At 42.0% G+C, this 18,246-nt stretch overlaps 1 protein-coding gene across 1 annotated transcript in view; it reads left to right on the top strand.

Moving 5' to 3' along the window:
- Positions 1–589: 589 nt before the first annotated feature.
- vopp1 (VOPP1 WW domain binding protein) overlaps positions 590–18,246 on the top strand; it is an 89,611-nt gene continuing 71,954 nt past the window's right edge. Inside the window, exon 1 of the mRNA XM_038997697.1 lies at positions 590–810. Within this exon, the coding sequence (XP_038853625.1) occupies positions 760–810 (51 nt within the window). The 5' untranslated portion in view covers positions 590–759. The remainder of the gene's footprint in view (positions 811–18,246) is intronic.

Raw genomic sequence — 18,246 nt, 5'->3', positions numbered from 1 at the left:
GTTAATGTTTTTTATACTCAGTGTATAATCATCATAATAATCACATAGGATCGTAAAGACAAGCACTCTGGTCACTTTGATAGGATTATTGTGTGGTTGTTACTGCATTAGTCCTTTTGGGACAATGTAAGATACAGTGCTGTGCCCCCCTCCCTCCTCCTTTGACAGTCCGGGTTCCATTGTAAACCTAAAATAGACTGTAGGATCTCTCTACTATACTAGGCTACTGCAATTCCATGAGATGTCAGAGAATCTGATTATTCATATTAGTTACCATATTGTATATATCAAATTTTAGGACTAGGCAACAGTAGATATCGTATTTAATTAGTATTCTAATTTCCCAACAGGCAACCTTTTGATTCACCTTATTTGAGTCACCTTAGCAGAATCTTCGGGTAGTTTAATCAACGAAAAGGGGAGTGGATTAGTCGTTCTTACCGCTAATATTATCTTTCTTTGGGGCAGTTTTGCTTCAAAAGAAGCACTTCTCATGCCTATTCTTTGAGGTTATCTAGTCGCGGAAACAATGCCACTGACCTAACAGGGACTCAAGCCGACATTGGGCTGTCACTGCTCCCTGCTCCTATCCCACATTGACAGCGGGGCTACTCGAAAGCTTGTAGGTCGTATGCTTTGCTTTGTGTGATACGGGAAGCTGCTCAACGTTTTGTAGCGCTATATGAAGTCGACATTGTGATAAGGACTTTTTTCCATCTTTCCTTTCAAAAAGCTGAGTTTATAATTCGGCAAATAGAGATGAAGAATCTACTCCCTTGGATAGTCCTGACGTTTTGGATATTTTTAGAGGTGAGCAGTCCTTTAGTTGTCAATAGAAAAACCGATGTTGTAAAACGGGCGTTTTATGGGATAACGCTCTACATTTGGCTAAAATTATTATTTTAATGGTCATTTATATCATTTTTGGTGAATATGGTGTTTTTTTGCCCCCCTTCCTCAGATGACATGCACTGTAGGCTACAGTATAATTTGGATATCCTTTGTCTTTTTGTCCAACGTAATTCTTCATCTATGTAACCAAGGCAAGATGGAAATTATTCTGTTGCTGCATAGCCATACGTGATACTGTCTGGGTTCCTAACTTTATCAAGCCCCAACAATATAGGTTTAAAAAAAATAAACAGTAGCCTATAGGCTCTTACAAACTCTTTAAGAGCTACACATTTGTTTTCTTTGTACTTGAGAAACATACATAGGGAATTATCCTCTTAAACCACTCAAATTCACAATGTGGAAGATTGTAAAAAAAAAAAGAGACAATTTTACCGATTTTTTTTGTTGTTGTTGCAGATGACCATTTCTATAATTGTTTTCTAATAATCTGCCATGATTTGTAAAACGTTTTCTGTGCACTTGGACTATCATAACATTGTAAGAAGTCTTTGTTAGGGATTCTGTCAAGTGTTAGCGCTTGCATTACAATATATATTTATTCCCCTTTTGAATTATGCCATGCTTTTAAAGTCTGTTGAACCTTGTCCTTGCTCTGTGGAGGATATCACGCTGTCCTGTACTTGGCTTTGTATGGATGCTCATGTCCTATAATATTTTATTCCAGTCATGTTATTAGAGTAAAAACTAGTGTAATAGGTTTTGTTTAGGGCATGTTTAGTCCATCAGTAAAAGACCATATTTCACACACACACACACACCGACACACACTCTCAGTTCAAAATCAAATCAAGCTTTATTTATACAACACATTTCAGACATGGAATGCAGCACAATGTGCTTAACAGGAAAAAACAAATTAAAACAATAAGGAAAACTTAAATATTTACTACACAACAAACAAGACAATAATATATATATATATATATAAAACTGAATGACTAACAAGCATCCTAAGTAGAAGCAAAGCTGAAAAGGTGTGTTTTGGGGGCATAGTAACTAAAGGCTGCCTTGTGGTCCTAGGCATGAAAAACAGTCCCACATCAAGTTGAATCGATTCCAAGTTATACCATGTTCACCAATCTGCTTTCACCCACCACCAACCTACCTCTCAAAAAGTGTAAAATCGTGGATAAGAAATACATCATTACCACTGAAAAGCGGACTACTTATTTGATTTAATAAAGTGAGAGCAAATGCATAAATTCTAGCCTAGGCTGCAATTACTAGGCTTTGCTTGCTCATGAAGAAGATCCAGAAGTGGTATCTAGTAATAGTGAAATAGTTGGGTGCATGGTTGGAAAGGCAGATCACTTGATTTGCTTGGGCATATTTAATAGCTGTCCAGAGAAGTCACCAGTGTAACAGATTTAACCGTACTTTGTGTAACTCTCTTGCATTGTGTTTTTTAATGACAGGACTGTCCAGCCAGCGATCCCAGTTGATTGGTGTGTATTCTTACGATAGACACTAGGTAGCACATTAGATGTGCAGGACAACCGTGTGTTGATGGCTGTAGAGTCGTGATTCGTCGCTTGCATATCAATATCAGACTGGGTATTTTGTAATCAAAGACAAAAAATAGTACAAAATATAATAAATGCAGGTAGGTACCTGACGATAGACAAAAGGAAACACAATACATGTGCAGGACAACAGTATGTTGATTGCTGTAGATTCGTGATTCGTCTGTTAGCATGGAAATAGCTGCCTGCTAATTCAGTTAATGCGACCATTACAATTAGAGCATGCTAGCCAACTCACTCTTACAGCAATAACATAGAAAAGCACATCCTAGGATGCCCCAATATCTCAGGTACCATACACATATGTTACCGACCAGCTCGATTTGATCTTTGCATCAACATTATAAATTGTGTTTTTTTACATTGGATAAAAGTTGAGATTTAGAGCTATAAAATACACTACAGTTGAGGAACAATAGGAAAGTAATTCTGCTTTGAAAGTTGAAGGACTTTTGAGAAAATGGCCCCCCTTGAATGTTTTGGTACACCCTCTTTGTCTACACCCATTCAGCATCGTTCACACCCTCTTAAGCCTTAGCCCCACCCATCTCGTTAAGGATTCACATGTGAGGCCATGTGCTAAACAGAGAGAGTACGGTAGTGTACTAAACAACCAAAGATGTCAAGACTAAAGGCTGGTTTATTCTACGTCTATCGACATGTCTGTAGACAGTTGTCGCAGTGACATTATGAACATTCTATTGTCGTCTGACATCAAACGTGTCGTTGTCGTTATGAAAAAGTATAAACACAAAAATTATAGGCTGCATGACATCGGCAGCCTGGTAGTCCAAAATAGCACAAATGGTGTATTTTAACATCAATAAACCCATCCGTTTAAAAATGATTTTAGTAAATGTCAATCTAGCAAACCGGGCAACTAAAAGTAACTTTGTAAACAATGTTTTGGTTTGTTTCTAGCTTGTTAGCAAACTAGCTAATGTTAAGTTAGCTGGCTAGCCAGTTCAAATAATGACCATATTATATAGCTGACAACGTCTTTACTTCACCTAATTTGTATTCTTTATTACAGGAAATAAGTGAAATGGTTACTTGCATAGTGGAGTGTTTTGTTTAGACATGTAGCTAGCTAAACAATGAATCATAATCCCAACTCATAACGTTACTACCCTGTATGAATTTGCTGGTAGCTAAAGCTAGCCAACTAGCTAAGTTCAATTATAGTTAGCTAGGTAACATTAGGCTGTAACTAGCAATGCAAATGGAAGATACGAATAATATTACTACACAGATCATACACTGAAAACTACATTGGAGGCAGCTTATGGTAGAGAAATTAACATTACATTCTCTGGCAACAGCTCTGGTGGACATTCCTGCAGTCAATTGCACACTCCCTCAAAACATGAGACATCTGTGGCATTTGTGTTGTGACACAACTGCCCATTTTAGTGGCCTTTTATTGTCCGTAGCACAAGGTGCACCAGTGTAATGATTATGCTGTTTAATCATCTTCATGATATGCCACACATCTCAGGTGGATGGATTATCTTGGCAAAAGAGAAATGCTCACTAACAGGGATGTAAAACAAATTTGTGCACAACATTTGAGAGAAATACGTTTTTTGTGCATATCAAACATTTCTGGGATTTATTTCAGCTCATGAAATATGGGACCAACACATTGCGCTTTATATTTTTGTTCAGTGTAAATTCAACCAACCAATAGGAATACATAAATCATCAAATATGTATTTCTGCAGTGTCAAGTGGAAACTTAACCAACCCTGTTATACATAGCCACCTTTCGACAGCGAGAGAGACTGATTATAATGTAAAGTGTCATGTCCTCATCCGGCCCGGGCCGGCTCAGTGGCAGCGGAAGGCTCTCCAGCAGTTATGTGACCAGAAGCTTCTGTGGAGATGGAGGTTTAATGTAGGGATTGCGGTTCAGCGACCCTGTGAGTACAGAGTCTGCCTCGCCATGCTGGGAGGCCAGGATTCACCGTCCACCCGAGGTGCAGCTTGCCAACGATTGCATTAACCTCCCTTTCTCTCTCCTCTCTTCTCGCTTCGTCTCTCTCTTCCATTTGTGCTTAGCTGGCAGCTCTGTGACTGGGAGAGGGCTGGATAAGAGCTGTAGTATAGATAGACTGCCTATGGGCTCCTAATTGTGTAAGATGCTGTTATGTTTATGTTTTGTGAACTTTCGTTAATGCACTGCATTAACTCAGCTTCTATCTCCAGGACATCAGACTGTTAAACAGTCACCAATAGCCGGCCTCCTCCCAGTACCCTGGCCTGAACCTTAGTCACTGTTACTAGCTGGCTACCACCAGGTACTCTACCCTGCACCTTAGAGACTGTCATTGAACACTGGTCACTTTAATAATGTTTACATACTGTTCTACCCACTTCCTATGTACAGTGCATTCGGAAAGTATTCAGACCCCTGACTTTTCCCACATTTGATTACATTACAGCCGTATTCTAAAATTGACTCAATGTTTTTTTCCCTTATCAATCTATACCCAATAACGACAAAAAAAATAGGTTTTTAGAAAATTTTGCAAATGAATGAAAAACTGAAATCACATTTACGTAAGTATTCAGACTCATCGCTCAATACTTTGTTGAAGCACCTTTGGCAGCGATTATAATGTAGCCTCGATTCTTCTTGGGTATTTTTTTATTTATATTTTTTATTTGACCTTTTATTTAACTAGGCAAGTCAGTTAAGAACAAATTCTTATTTTCAATGACAGCCTAGGAACAGTGGGTTAACTGCCTTGTTCAGGGGCAGAACGACAGATTTATTTACCTTGTCAGCTCAGGGATTCGATCTTGCATCCTTTCGGTTACTAGTATAATGCTCTAACCACTAGGCTACCTGCCGCCCCTTTGACGCTACAAGCTTAGCACACCTGTATTTGGGTAGTTTCTCCCATTTCTTCTCTGCATATCCTCAAGCTCTGTCAGGTTGGATGGGGAGTGTCGCTGCACAGCTATTTTCAGATCTCTCCAGAGATGTTCGATCGGGTTCAAATCCGGGCTCTGGCTGGGCCACTCAAGGACATTCAGAGACTTGGAGCAAGTTTTCATCAAGGATCTCTCGGTACTTTCTCTGTTCATCTTTCCCTCCATCCTGACTAGTCTTCCAGTCCCTGCCACTGAAATGCTTCCACCACCATGCTTCACCGTAGGGATGGTGCCAGGTTTCCTCCAGATGTGATGCTTGTCATTCAGGCCAAAGAATTCAATCTTAGTTTCATCAGACCAGAGAATCTTGTTTCTTATGGTCTGAGAGTCCTTTAGGAGCCTTTTTGGAGGAGTGCCTTCCGTCTGGCCTCTCTACCATAAAGACCTGATTGGTAATATGCTGCAGAGATGGATGTCCTTCTGGAAGGGTCTCCCATCTCCACAGAGGAACTGGAGCTCTTTCCGAACGACCATCGGGTTTTTGGTCACCTCCCTGCTCAGTTTGGCTGGGCGGCCAGCTCTAAGAAGTCTTGGTGGTTCCAAACTTCTTCCATCTAAGAATGAAGGAGGCCACTATGGTTTTGGGGCCCTTCAATGCTGTATAAATGTTTTGGTACCCTTCCCCACTGTGCCTCGACACAATCCTGTCTCGGAGATCTATGGACAATTCCTTCAACCTCATGGCTTGGTTTTTGCTCTGACAAGCACTGCCAACTGTATATAGACAGGTGTGTGCCTTTCCAAATCATGTCCAAACAATTGAATTCACAATAGGTTGACTCCATTCAAGTTGTAGAAACATCTCAAGGATGATTGACGGAAACAGGATGCTCAATTTCGAGTTTCATAGCAAAGGCTCTGAATACTTATATAAATACGATTTTAAATATGGGGTAATCCATTTTAGAATAAGGCTGTAACATATCAAAATGTCGAAAAAGGGAAGGGGTCTGAATACTTTCCGAATGCACTGTATATACTGTATGCTGGTTATGGCTCATCCTATATAACTACTGCTGTACATACCTTTCCCTATTCATATGCTGTCTATACATACCATTATTCATTTATATTGTTTGTTTGTTTGTTCTGGACTCTGATGTTGCTCTTTCTGATATTATTTGTTTTAAACTTTTTGGATGATGTGTGTATTACTGCATTGTTGGAGCTAGAAACAAGCATTTCGCTGCACCTACGATAACATCTGTGTACGCGACCAATTAACTTTGATTTGAGCTGAAATGTCTCGATGTATAAGATTTGGTAGCCTAGCAGTTAGAGCGTAGTGCCAGTAACTGAAAGGTTGCTGGTTCCAATACCCGAGCTGACAAGGTGAAAATTGTGTCACTGTGCCCTTGAGCAAGGCACTTAACCCTAATTTGCTCCAGGGGCGCCATACTACTATGGCTGACCCTGTAACACAACACACCTATCCGGTGTATGTGACAAAATATATATTTTTGACCTTTTTAGGCCACCATACGTGTTAGACAGGCATTGCTCTGTGCAGTCACACATTTAATGAGAAGCTCGTTTCGAGGCTTAGTGGATGCGGCCTGTCTGAGCGTAATTATTTTGTAATTATATTTAGCATGCCTTTAAAGGGCGAGTGCACTTCCTGATTTTGGCCTTGTTTTTCATTTATCCTCATTAAGAAGTGCTAGCGGCCATGACTGAAGGCAAACGAGAGTTGTCTTGGGTGTGGTTTGATGTGGGTGTTTCTTGGGTGTGCCTTTTGCCATTCAATCACAAAAAAGGCAGTAGTACAATAATTAATGTATTGACAGCAAGATGCCCAAACACACACAATATTTGACTAAAACATAATCATTTCTCAAACCTTGCTTGCATTTGTATACGATCAGTGTCTCTGTTATACGTAGAAATTAAAATCACTTAGAGCTGATTTCCTGGTGTTTTTACAGTCTTTTAGGTAAAAAGGGCCACCAGTTGGGGAATTCTGCAATAGTAAGTACAGCGAGGTAAGCTAAGCTAGCTTTGCTATGGAGAGAACGATTCGCCATCTTAAGATGGTCACCTAATTCAGTTCTTTGTGCATGCTAAAGCCTGCGCTGACCTTGTGTTTAGCCAAGCTGACAGGAGCTAGCGAGCATAGCTTGGAGAAATCAGCTGTCTAGCTGATATTTCTCTGTTAAATCAGTTATGGCAAGAGCCAGTGGCTGGAATGTGTTTTGGAATGTGGAATGTGTCTTTATAAGACACTACTATAGTTCTGCAACATCTTGCTGCGAAGAAGCATACAACTTCATTTCAACGTTTCATCACATTATGTAAATGCAGGTTATCATTGAAATGTTGTCAACCGTGAGTTGAATGCCAAGTCTCGAGATCGCTGTACTACAACACAATATTCTATAACTGGCTATTTTTGTCTCTTCTCGTCTCTCCTTATGTCCGCTGTTAGATCTTTCCCGGGGGACAAATCCCATAACGACTAGCTAATATTCCTACAAAAGGTGTAGACTACATGTGGACAGTGCACAAACATCGCCCAGCTTGAGTGTAAATATTTATCCACAAAATCAATGTGTGTTTGTTACAAAGACAACATTTTATGCTGTAAATATCATATTGATATGCTTATGAAGAAAGTATGTCAACGCTTATTTTATTGAAGCCTTTATTTTCAGGGAGTCATCCTGAGACCCAGGTCTGTTTTTACAGATGAGCCCTGGATTACAAAAAATACTAACATCAAAATGGATTACAAAAAATACTAACATCAAAATGTAAATACAAAATGCAAATGAAAGAAAAACACTGTCATAAAAAACAAACACGGCCTCCTGGGTGGCGCAGTGGTCTAGGGCACTGCATCGCAGTGCTAACTGCGCCACCAGAGTCTCTGGGTTCGCGCCCAGGCTCTGTCGCAGCCGGCCGCGACCGGGAGGTCCGTGGGGCGACGCACAATTGGGCTAGCGTCGTCCGGGTTAGGGTGGGTTTGGCCGGTAGGGATATCCTTGTCTCATCGCGCTCCAGCGACTCCTGTGGCGGGCCGGGCGCAGTGCGCGCTAACCAAGGGGGCCAGGTGCACGGTGTTTCCTCCGACACATTGGTGCGGCTGGCTTCCGGGTTGGAGGCGCGCTGTGTTAAAGAAGCAGTGCGGCTTGGTTGGGTTGTGCTTCGGAGGACGCATGGCTTTCGACCTTCGTCTCTCCCGAGCCCGTACGGGAGTTGTAGCGATGAGACAAGATAGTAATTACTAGCGATTGGATACCACGAAAATTGGGGAGAAAAGGGGATAAAATTTAAAAAAATAAAAAAATAAATAAAATAAAATAAAAAAAAACACCTCAGTAATAAGATCCTCAATCATTTTACATTTTAGCAGACACTCTTATCCAGAGTGACTTACAGGAGCAATACGGGTTAATCAAGGGCACATCAAGATTTTTCACCTAGAAAACTCAGGGATTCAAACCAGCGACCTTCCGGTTACTGGCCCAACGCTCTTAAACACTAGGCTACTTGCCACCATCAATCAACTTGCTGAATTGTCCTAGAGGTACCAAAACATCCAATTTCAGAACATTTTGAATATTGTTCTACAAATATGATGCAAGGTAAATTGGCTTTTAGTTAACTCGGAGAACAAAGACATTTCCAGAGTTGGCCATCCCTGAGACCGGGTGTGGTAACTCAAAGGCTAAAGTTTTAAGTAATGATGTTCAGTACAGTGGGCGTTAGTATAAAGGGCTTTATACATGAAAACATAGCAATGTATCAACCTACATGACATCAGAGGGCCAACCAACTTTCTGGTAGAGAATGCAGTGATGAATACTACAACTGTCGCCCATTTAAAAAAAAAAGGAAGTGCGCTATTATAAAGTGCATCGTACAGCTTTAATGAAGTGGCATTTGCTTTCAAATGGATGTCGCCATAGTCTAGGACTGATTGCAACGTTGACTGAGTAATCTGCTGTCTACTATTTAGCGAGAGGCATTACCTATTTCTATAGAAGAAGGCCATTTTTATTCTCAGCTTAACTAACTCCTCAATATGCTTTTTAAAAAGACAGCTTGTCTTCTTTCCAGATGCCCAGATATTTGTAAGCAGAGACACGATCAATAGGGACCCCATCCAAAGTACCCAAGGTTTAAATCATCAGTTATTTTTATGCGCTCTAGAGAACAACATGTACTTAATTTTACCTGCATTCAATACTAATTTCAGGTCAAAGTTTTTCTGGAGTACAATGAAGGCAGACTGTAGTTCAGAGAGAGCCTGGTCAAACGTGGGGGCAATAACATACACAACAGTATCATCGGCATACAAGGACAGGTAAAAACATTTTTGGACAGAAGTAAATATTGTTAATGCGAAAGTAAAGGGCCCAGAATTGACCCCTGCAGGACAGTTTTCGTTATGTCCAGAAAATTTGATTTAACACCATCAGTAGATACAACTCAATGTGTATCTAAAGTTATTTTTAAACCAGTTACACGCAGCTTGGCCTAGGCCAATTTGAGGAAAGCCTCTGCATTATAGCAGTGAGTCATCAACAGCATCAAAGGCCTTTCACAGGTCAATGAATAGGACAGCGCAATGTTGCCGTTTATCCATACAGTTAAGCACATTTATAACTAGAAATGCTGCAGAGATGATGCTATGACCTGGTCTAAAACCTGACTGATGTACATTTGGAATACATTTTAAAAGATAAAGATCTTAGCTGAGAATTAATCAAGGATTCTAATATTTTAACTAGGCAGGAAAGTTTAGAATTAGGGTGATTTTAATTATTTAGGTCACAAGGTTCACCACCTTTTGTGAAGGGGGAACACATAGGCCTTCCTTCCAAACCTTGGGGATTCAGCAATCGGGAGGCAGAGTTGCAGCAAAAATGGTTCAAGCAAATCAACCCTCATCAATCTTAAGCAAGGCATCTAGCACATTTCGGGCAGTAAATTGTTGAAATGAAAACCGATTCACTGGAAGTTGACGGGTTAACCGTAGAGTCAGCTAGAGGCTGGCAGAGGGAAGAGAAATCGATTAACTGACCAGGCTCAATTAAACCAAATAAAAAGCCTGCCGAGATAAAAATTATGTTTAAGAGCATCACTTATCCCATTCTTCTCAGTTTAGATGACTTAGACGGAAGTTGCTTAGGCAGGGAAGATCAATTTGTACACTTCAGTGCATTAACTGTTTTCCAAAATGTTGAAGGATCACCAGCAGAGAGAAAAAAAAGTAGCTTATCTAGCAAATATAAACAAGTGTGTAGAGTACAACTCCAGCTGTCTTCAAGTCTCCAGTGGCTAATGACGTTCTTTCCATCTATACTGAACCAAAATATAAACGCAAATCTCAGGAGGCTGGTGGGAGGAGCTATAGGAGGACAGGCTCATTGTAATGGCTGGAATGGAATTTATGGAACGGAGCCAAACGTGGTTTCCATATGTTTGTGTTTGAAACCGTTCCAGCCATTACCACGGGCCCATCCTCATCCCATGTTTCGTGAGCTGAAATAACACTTCCCAGAAATTGTCCATACGCACAAAAAAAATGTATTTCTCTCCAATTATGTACACATCCCTGTTAGTGAACATTTCCCCCTTGCCAAGATAATCCATCCACCTGACAGGTGGGGCATATCAACAATCTGATTACACAGCATGACATTTACACAGGTGCACCTTGTACTGTGGACATTAAAAGGCCACTCTAAAATGATCAGTTTTGTCACACAGCACAATGCCACAGATGTCTGAAGTAATGAGGGTGCGTACAATTGGCATGCTGACTGCAGGAATTTCTCTACCATAAGCCGCCTCCATCATTTTAGAGAATTTGGCAGTATGTCCAACCGGCCTCACAACCACAGACTACAAAATGATATAGCCTAATTGTCTTACTCCTGTCTACAGAAATAAATAAAACCATTCTACAGAAATAAATTAAACCATTCAAAATTGGCTACTACACCAGCAAGCATGATTTGGCCACAGAGGATCATTGGCTTGAGTTGTTTTTCCGACTGTTTTAGCCTAGAGTTGGAAGGGTCCGCAATTTGGGCAGCACGTGCTGCAAATACCAAATGGATGATTGTTGAGTTGTAACTGTCAGTGAAAAGCAGAGAGAACCAGCCAGGCATATCACAATATTTTAAAATACAAATCGTGGAAAAACTGTTTGGAAAACAAATGGCTATTGCTGTAAAGAGATGAGAATGAAAAGACTCCAATCTGTCTTTATCAACATTCTTAACTTAATTGAGCGAACAGTAGTCTATATTATTGGCACCAGTGGAGAACAAAGGCCATATCCCCGGTGAGTGTGCATATTCACTGTCTTTATCCTTGGGTCAGTGTCACAATATGACGTCCAGATGGACGTCATATTATAAACTCAGCAAAAAAAGAAACGTCCTCTCACTGTCAACTGCGTTTATTTTCAGCAAACTTAACATGTGTAAATATTTGTATGAACATAACAAGATTCAACAACTGAGACATAAACTGAACAAGTTCCACAGACATGTGACTAACATAAATGGAATAATGTGTCCCTGAACAAAGTAACAGTCAGTATCTGGTGTGGCCACCAGCTGCATTAAGTACTGCAGTGCATCTCCTCATGGACTGCACCAGATTTGCCAGTTCTTGCTGTGGGATGTTACCCCACTCTTCAACCAAGGCACCTGCAAGTTCCCAGACATTTCTGGGGGGAATGGCCCTAGCCCCCACCCTCTGATCCAACAGGTCCCAGACGTGCTCAATGGGATTGAGATCCGGGCTCTTCGCTGGCCATGGCAGAACACTGACATTCTTGTCTTGCAGGAAATCAGGCACAGAACAAGCAGTATGGCTGGTGGCATTGTCACGCTGGAGCGTCATGTCAGAATGAGCCTGCAGGAAGGGTACTACATGAGGGAGGAGGATGTCTTCCCTGTAACGCACAGCGTTGATATTGCCTGCAATGACAACAAGCTCAGTCCGATGATGCTGTGACACACCGCCCCAGACCATGACGGACCCTCCACCTCCAAATCGATCCCGCTCCAGAGTACAGGCCTCGGTGTAACGCTCATTCCTTTGACGATAAACGGGAATCCGACCATCACCCCTGGTGAGACAATACCGCGACTCGTCAGTGAAGAGCACTTTTTGCCAGTCCTGTCTGGTCCAGCGACGATGGGCTTATGCCAATAGGTGACGTTGTTGCCGGTGATGTCTGGTGAGGACCTGCCTTACAACAGGCCTACAAGCCCTCAGTCCAGCCTCTCTCAGCCTATTGTGAACAGTCAGAGCACTGATGGAGGGATTGTGCTTTCCTGGTGTAACTCGGGCAGTTGTTGTTGCCATCCTGTACCTGTCCCGCAGGTGTGATGTTCAGATGTACCGATCCTGTGCAGGTGTTTTTACATGTGGTCTGCCACTGCGAGGATGATCAGCTGTCCATCCTGTCTCCCTGTAGCGCTGTCTTAGGTGTCTCACAGTACAGACATTGCAATTTATTGCCCTGGCCACATCTGCAGTCCTCATGCCGCCTTGCCTAAGGCACGTTCACGCAGATGAGCAGGGACCATGGGCATCTTTCTTTTGGTGTTTTTCAGAGTCAGAAAGGCCTCTTTAGTGTCCTAAGTTTTCATAACTGTGACCTTAATTGCCTACCGTCTGTAAACTGTTAGTGTCTTAACGACCGTTCCACAGGTGCATGTTCATTAATCGTTTATGGTTCATTGACCAAGTAATATCTTGGGTATCTCATACCGGTAAGAAAGAAAATCTACTTTCACCCCTGCTCCAAAGTAATATGAAAAGAGTGGAATTGCTGAACTTGTGTAGATATTCTAAACAGTGTTTTGATAACTTCCAAGTGTAACAGTTCCATGTAGAATAAACTATCCTTCACATAATACTGTAGAAGCAGTGTTCTTCTAATATAACATCGACGGCACCATTTTAATTAAATAACAAAAGACGATAAAAAGTGTCTTGTATAATTTTTCTGCTGAGTGCAAGGTCTCTCCCTATTCAGACATCAGTATCAACCGGTCTTTCAGTCAGAGGACTCCATTTCAAAAGCATCTATTTTGCCCATCTCCCAAAATGAGAGAGTTGATGAGTGACATGTATTGAAAGGGTGATATTGTTTAACACTTCGGATGTACTGTGTTATTAATAATCACCTTTTGTCCCTTCGGAGGTGTTTGCCAACGCCTGATGGGCATGGGAGTGTAGAGCAGATCCAGGCCCGTCTCGTCTCTGATATTGGTCATGAAGGAGCCTGACTTCGGCTCCTATATCACGTAGGGGCATAGAGGGGAAAGACCGAAACCATAGAGTCAAGGAAGCCACCAGTAAATACACAGTGGAACATAGCCAATCATAGATGCTAATTCACAAGGGACACGTGCTAGCATGTCACTGACTGGTTGGCATTACTCACTCGGGCCCAAGAGTAGTAGGCACAGTGGAAGGGGGCATCTCCTTACAACAGACATGATGCACATATACGCACAGCACTGATTTACATTATCAATGGTGGGTAGGTGAATTTCAGGACCGATAGTATTTTGACTACATCAACTGTCACCAACCTGATTCAAGTGTCCTCCATTACTCTGAAGCGGGACTGGTGTCTGGCCACTGCTTCAGTCTTCTGGAACAGCTCTTGCTATGGTAGGGGGTTCCCACGATGCTGTTAAACAACACATCCAGCAGGTTTTGTACGTAGCCTGTGAATGAAATGAAATATCATCACTCAATAAACATATAGCGAGGGGGAAAATATCTTTCTCTAGTTTGAAAGTAAATGATATGCTAATAGAGGGGCTAACTACAGAATAGATTCAGGCAGGTGATGATACGTTACTATGCAACCAGCTTTGTACGTTGCTGAATGCTTGCTGATACGTTTTGATATTTGCTGCCAGAGCTATGGCTATATTTGTAGTAGGCAAGTACCATTCTTTATTTATTTTTTACTTTGGAAATTTTGACACTGGAATGAATGTTTCTGACTCAGGCCGTTTTTTAAAAGCCGAGAAGTTGGTTCAGTTGAATTTTAACCTGCGTATGATCAACAATGTATCTGTCTGTTTTCATTCAATATCCAACTAATGATCTTAAATTAAACTGATCCGCTTGCTGAATTGCTAAATTGTATTGCCTTTATTTTTGCATAGTGATGTTTGAGAACCTCCTTTTTGAAAGCTTTAGTATTGCAAGGGTAAGTGCACCCAATGATATGCCTCTTGACGCGTGGTGCTTACTTGTATTTGCCCTATTGTTGTATCTGTATTAACAATGTATTAGGGAAATTACTTTGACTTTTTGAGATCAAACATCCACCGTCTCAGTCTGTCTGTCTCACACTCAAACACAGACACAGGTGTGGATATTTCAAAGGATTTTAAATGTAACACAACTCTCATTATTTTCTTGCATGCTGTTATTCACCATTCAACTCAAGAATCCCCTTGTAGTTAAAACACTGTAATAAAACAAATTTTTCTCTGTCAAACCATCCTCCTTCATATTCCCCTGTCCTGTTGAACTTCAAACATGAATGTTTGTCCAGCCCTTTTCTGCTTTACTTTACTTAGTCTTTAAGTGGGGCTTTACATCTGGCTCCTCAGTAGTTTGTATTAGGCCTAAGCACAGAGAGGCTTCCGGCTAAACGCGGTGACGTGGTGGGCTAGCCGAGCTAATCTGAGGAGAAAGTATTTTGAGGGATTAGCGTCAGCTCCCGGCTCACCCGCCACGCTGGATAGCCGCTGTGCAATGATCCTTTCTGGGGTTGTTTGTGCTCACTAATGGAATCGACATCCCTGTGGTTTGACATTATCGAGCCACTTGTGCAAGGGAGGGGGGTGGTGGGGTCCGGGGGGGGGGGGGGGGGGGGGGGTCGGAGAAAAGCAAAGGACTGGAAACGTGTTTCATCTGTTTCCTTTCTCATATCAAGTGAGCTAAACATGTTAATGTGTGGTTTTCCTCTGTAATGAGAATTGTCCTCTGTGGCAGTGAAGTTATACTTCCTGAAACAGTGCTGCAGTAAAATGAGCATTTCAAAATGATTTGAAGAGACTGATGTCTCATACATATTCTGTTTTTCAACTAGACATGATGAACCATCACATATTTATGGTTGCTCCCCAAGTGCAAAAACTGGGAAAATGGTAGTAGGAACATGCAAGGTCATGCGTGGCTACATTTTAAAATGTGTCTTATCACAAGCTAAACACTACACTACTATGTTAGGTTCACTGTGAGCCACACAGTATAAAATCAGGTTGATCATTATAATCTTATGGATTAAGTAGTAGCCTTACCATTAGGAATACGCCTTCGTTGTCTGATTTTATAACCCAGCTACAGACAAATGACATGAGTAATGAATACACACAGGTCGGATTAATGCAGGAGTTTAAACTCATCTAGTAATCCAATATCGTTTCGATGTAAATTGCCTTTTGTGGTACACTGTGGTGGATTTCCCCACTGTTACTTTACATAAAACCAGCCAACATGGGGGGTGCTGTCCGGTGGCCTGCGTAAACTGTGGGTGAATAAAATCTCTGGAGTAATCTATCACATTAAATGGTTTTAAATGTCTGAGGCTGATTTGTAAAGATGGAGTAAAAAAAACAACTAAACCAACAACACATGTCCTTCCAATGTCCCGGCCTATCTGGGACAAATCTGAGCAGGACGCCACAGTTTGCCGTTGCAGTCAACTATCGCTCTGCTGGTCTACTGAGAATACATTTGTAAACTCCCTTGTTTTAATGAAGCTTGTCAGTGGGGTGGGAGACTAGCTGTTCTGGTTTGCTCTGAGGCTGGCCTGGATATCTGGAGTCTGTCAGTTCCTGATACTACAATACATGGCTGTGGACCCTGCTGTTGGCAGTGTCAATGTGGGTAAGTTGGTCCCACAAACAGACAGGCTGGGTGGTTGTCTCAACCATGGCGTCCCTCTTCCTGCCAGGGCTTCCCTGCCAGGGCGTCCCCATATTGTCCATCCCAACAGCCAACACGTTGACAAATGCTCCATTGTATGGCCCTAGTCTGTATGACCCAACCTCCCTCGTGACTGTCCCCCTTCTCTGGTGGCAAGAGCCAGGAAACATCCTAGGGTTGTGTTTAGGGGTTGAACCCCCATCCATTGTGCCCTCAGTGGGCACACATTGTGTGAAAACACCCCCCCTACCCCTTCCCTTTTTTTGGGCCCATGGCACAAACCAGAAAAGGGATTCCTGGGGAGAAAATATCACCCCAACCTGCCCCTCATGGCTGGTGTGCGACTGGCGTGGTGCGGCAGAAAAGGTCTCCACTGATGGGAACTGTTAATTACGTGCTCATGACCTTTCCCCAACCCGTCGGTCGGCGCCCTTTTTCACTTCTCTAATGAAGCTGCTGTGGAAGTGGGTTTTTGTTTCAACCACACTTCTCGGAAGACAGACCAGGCTTCATGTTTACTTCATCTCTCACCTCAATGAGAGCTTTGTCTGTGGATGCATCTCAATAGTCTGAACTAAAGTGGCGCCTCTCCTCATCTTTTTCCAGGACTGGGCAGGTGAGCGCAGTAGGGCATGGGTGCCAATTCTGTGCAAGCCGCATTAGACTATTGAGATGCAGCCCAGGTGTACCCACATGATACCAATTTTATAGCCGTTATATGAATTATATTACTATACAGTGGACGGGGGATTACGCAAAGTTACACGGAAGAGCAAATACGGGGCATCCATTTGTTTTATTTAGACAACACACAGAGCTTGCCAAATGTGTGAAAGTCAAGGAGAATTACAGAAAGGCAGAGTGAACAGCTTTGCAACATGTCCTTGACAAGGTGGTATCATTTAAATGACTCTGACAACACATCATTATTCAAATCAAAGACTCCCTTTTCAAGGACACAGCTGCAAACCTTTCCTGAGGCTTCGGCAGAGGACGGTATTGTGTGTTGCACAAAGCCAAGGCTGTCTAAGAGAGAACCAGTATGTATGATTCAAAACAGCAAGACTATTTGCATGGGTTAACATACAGGGATAAAATGTATGTTCATTTGCTCATGGGCAAACAGATAATCTTGACACTGAAAAGCATCCCAGTTACAGTACTGTATGAATAACCAACATGTTTTCATATGTGAGCAGAGCTGTTTCATTTATCTTTAGAAGCTTCAGAGTGTCTCCTGTTTAATGAAAAGCATTACTTGCACATAAAGCATTCAAGGCTACGCCTGGCCTTGTGCATAACAGACTCCCAGTTAGTGTAGGACATATTCCCTTCTCTCTCTCTCTGTCTCCTTTCCATCTTTCATCCTCTTTTTCTATTTCAACATCTTACAAAGATGGGCTTCGGTCTGCGTTTTGATAGAGGGCAGTTGGAGGCAGCTGCGTCATGTAGCCGGAAGGCGTATTGATTATTAAATGACAGTCCTGCCCAGATGAACGAAACCCGGCGTAATGGGATGCAGGCAGACGGCCCGCTGCTCTAAAATGGGTTTGTTGGTATGCTCTTTATTGTAAGACCGTCTCGAATTCTTATCCAATTAGACCGAGAACATCATCTCTCAAATGGTGAAGCCCAGAGCATGTGCTGATTAGTCTAGCACTAGGTTGACAGAGAATGGAGGCTATTGACAGCATGGATGAAGCCTGAAATAACTGCAGACTTAGTTTAGAAGGAAGGCCTTATATAGTGTCTCCAATAGGCATGGGCGGTATCCAGATTTTCATATTGTCTTACCGTCCTTCTCTTATCCCGGAAGTGTTACAAGCATAGCACAGAAGGGACACTAAAAACGCAAGAAATGTTAACAGCTCATCAAGTCATTTTCAGTGAGTGAGGACATTTACAAGCAAAAGAGAACTAAATAAATTGTGCAAATGAA

This window comes from Salvelinus namaycush, chromosome 7 (genome assembly GCF_016432855.1).
Source record: "Salvelinus namaycush isolate Seneca chromosome 7, SaNama_1.0, whole genome shotgun sequence".
Lineage (NCBI taxonomy): Eukaryota > Metazoa > Chordata > Actinopteri > Salmoniformes > Salmonidae > Salvelinus > Salvelinus namaycush.
Note: the sequence above shows the minus strand (reverse complement) of the source record. Positions and strands in the feature narration are given on the sequence as shown.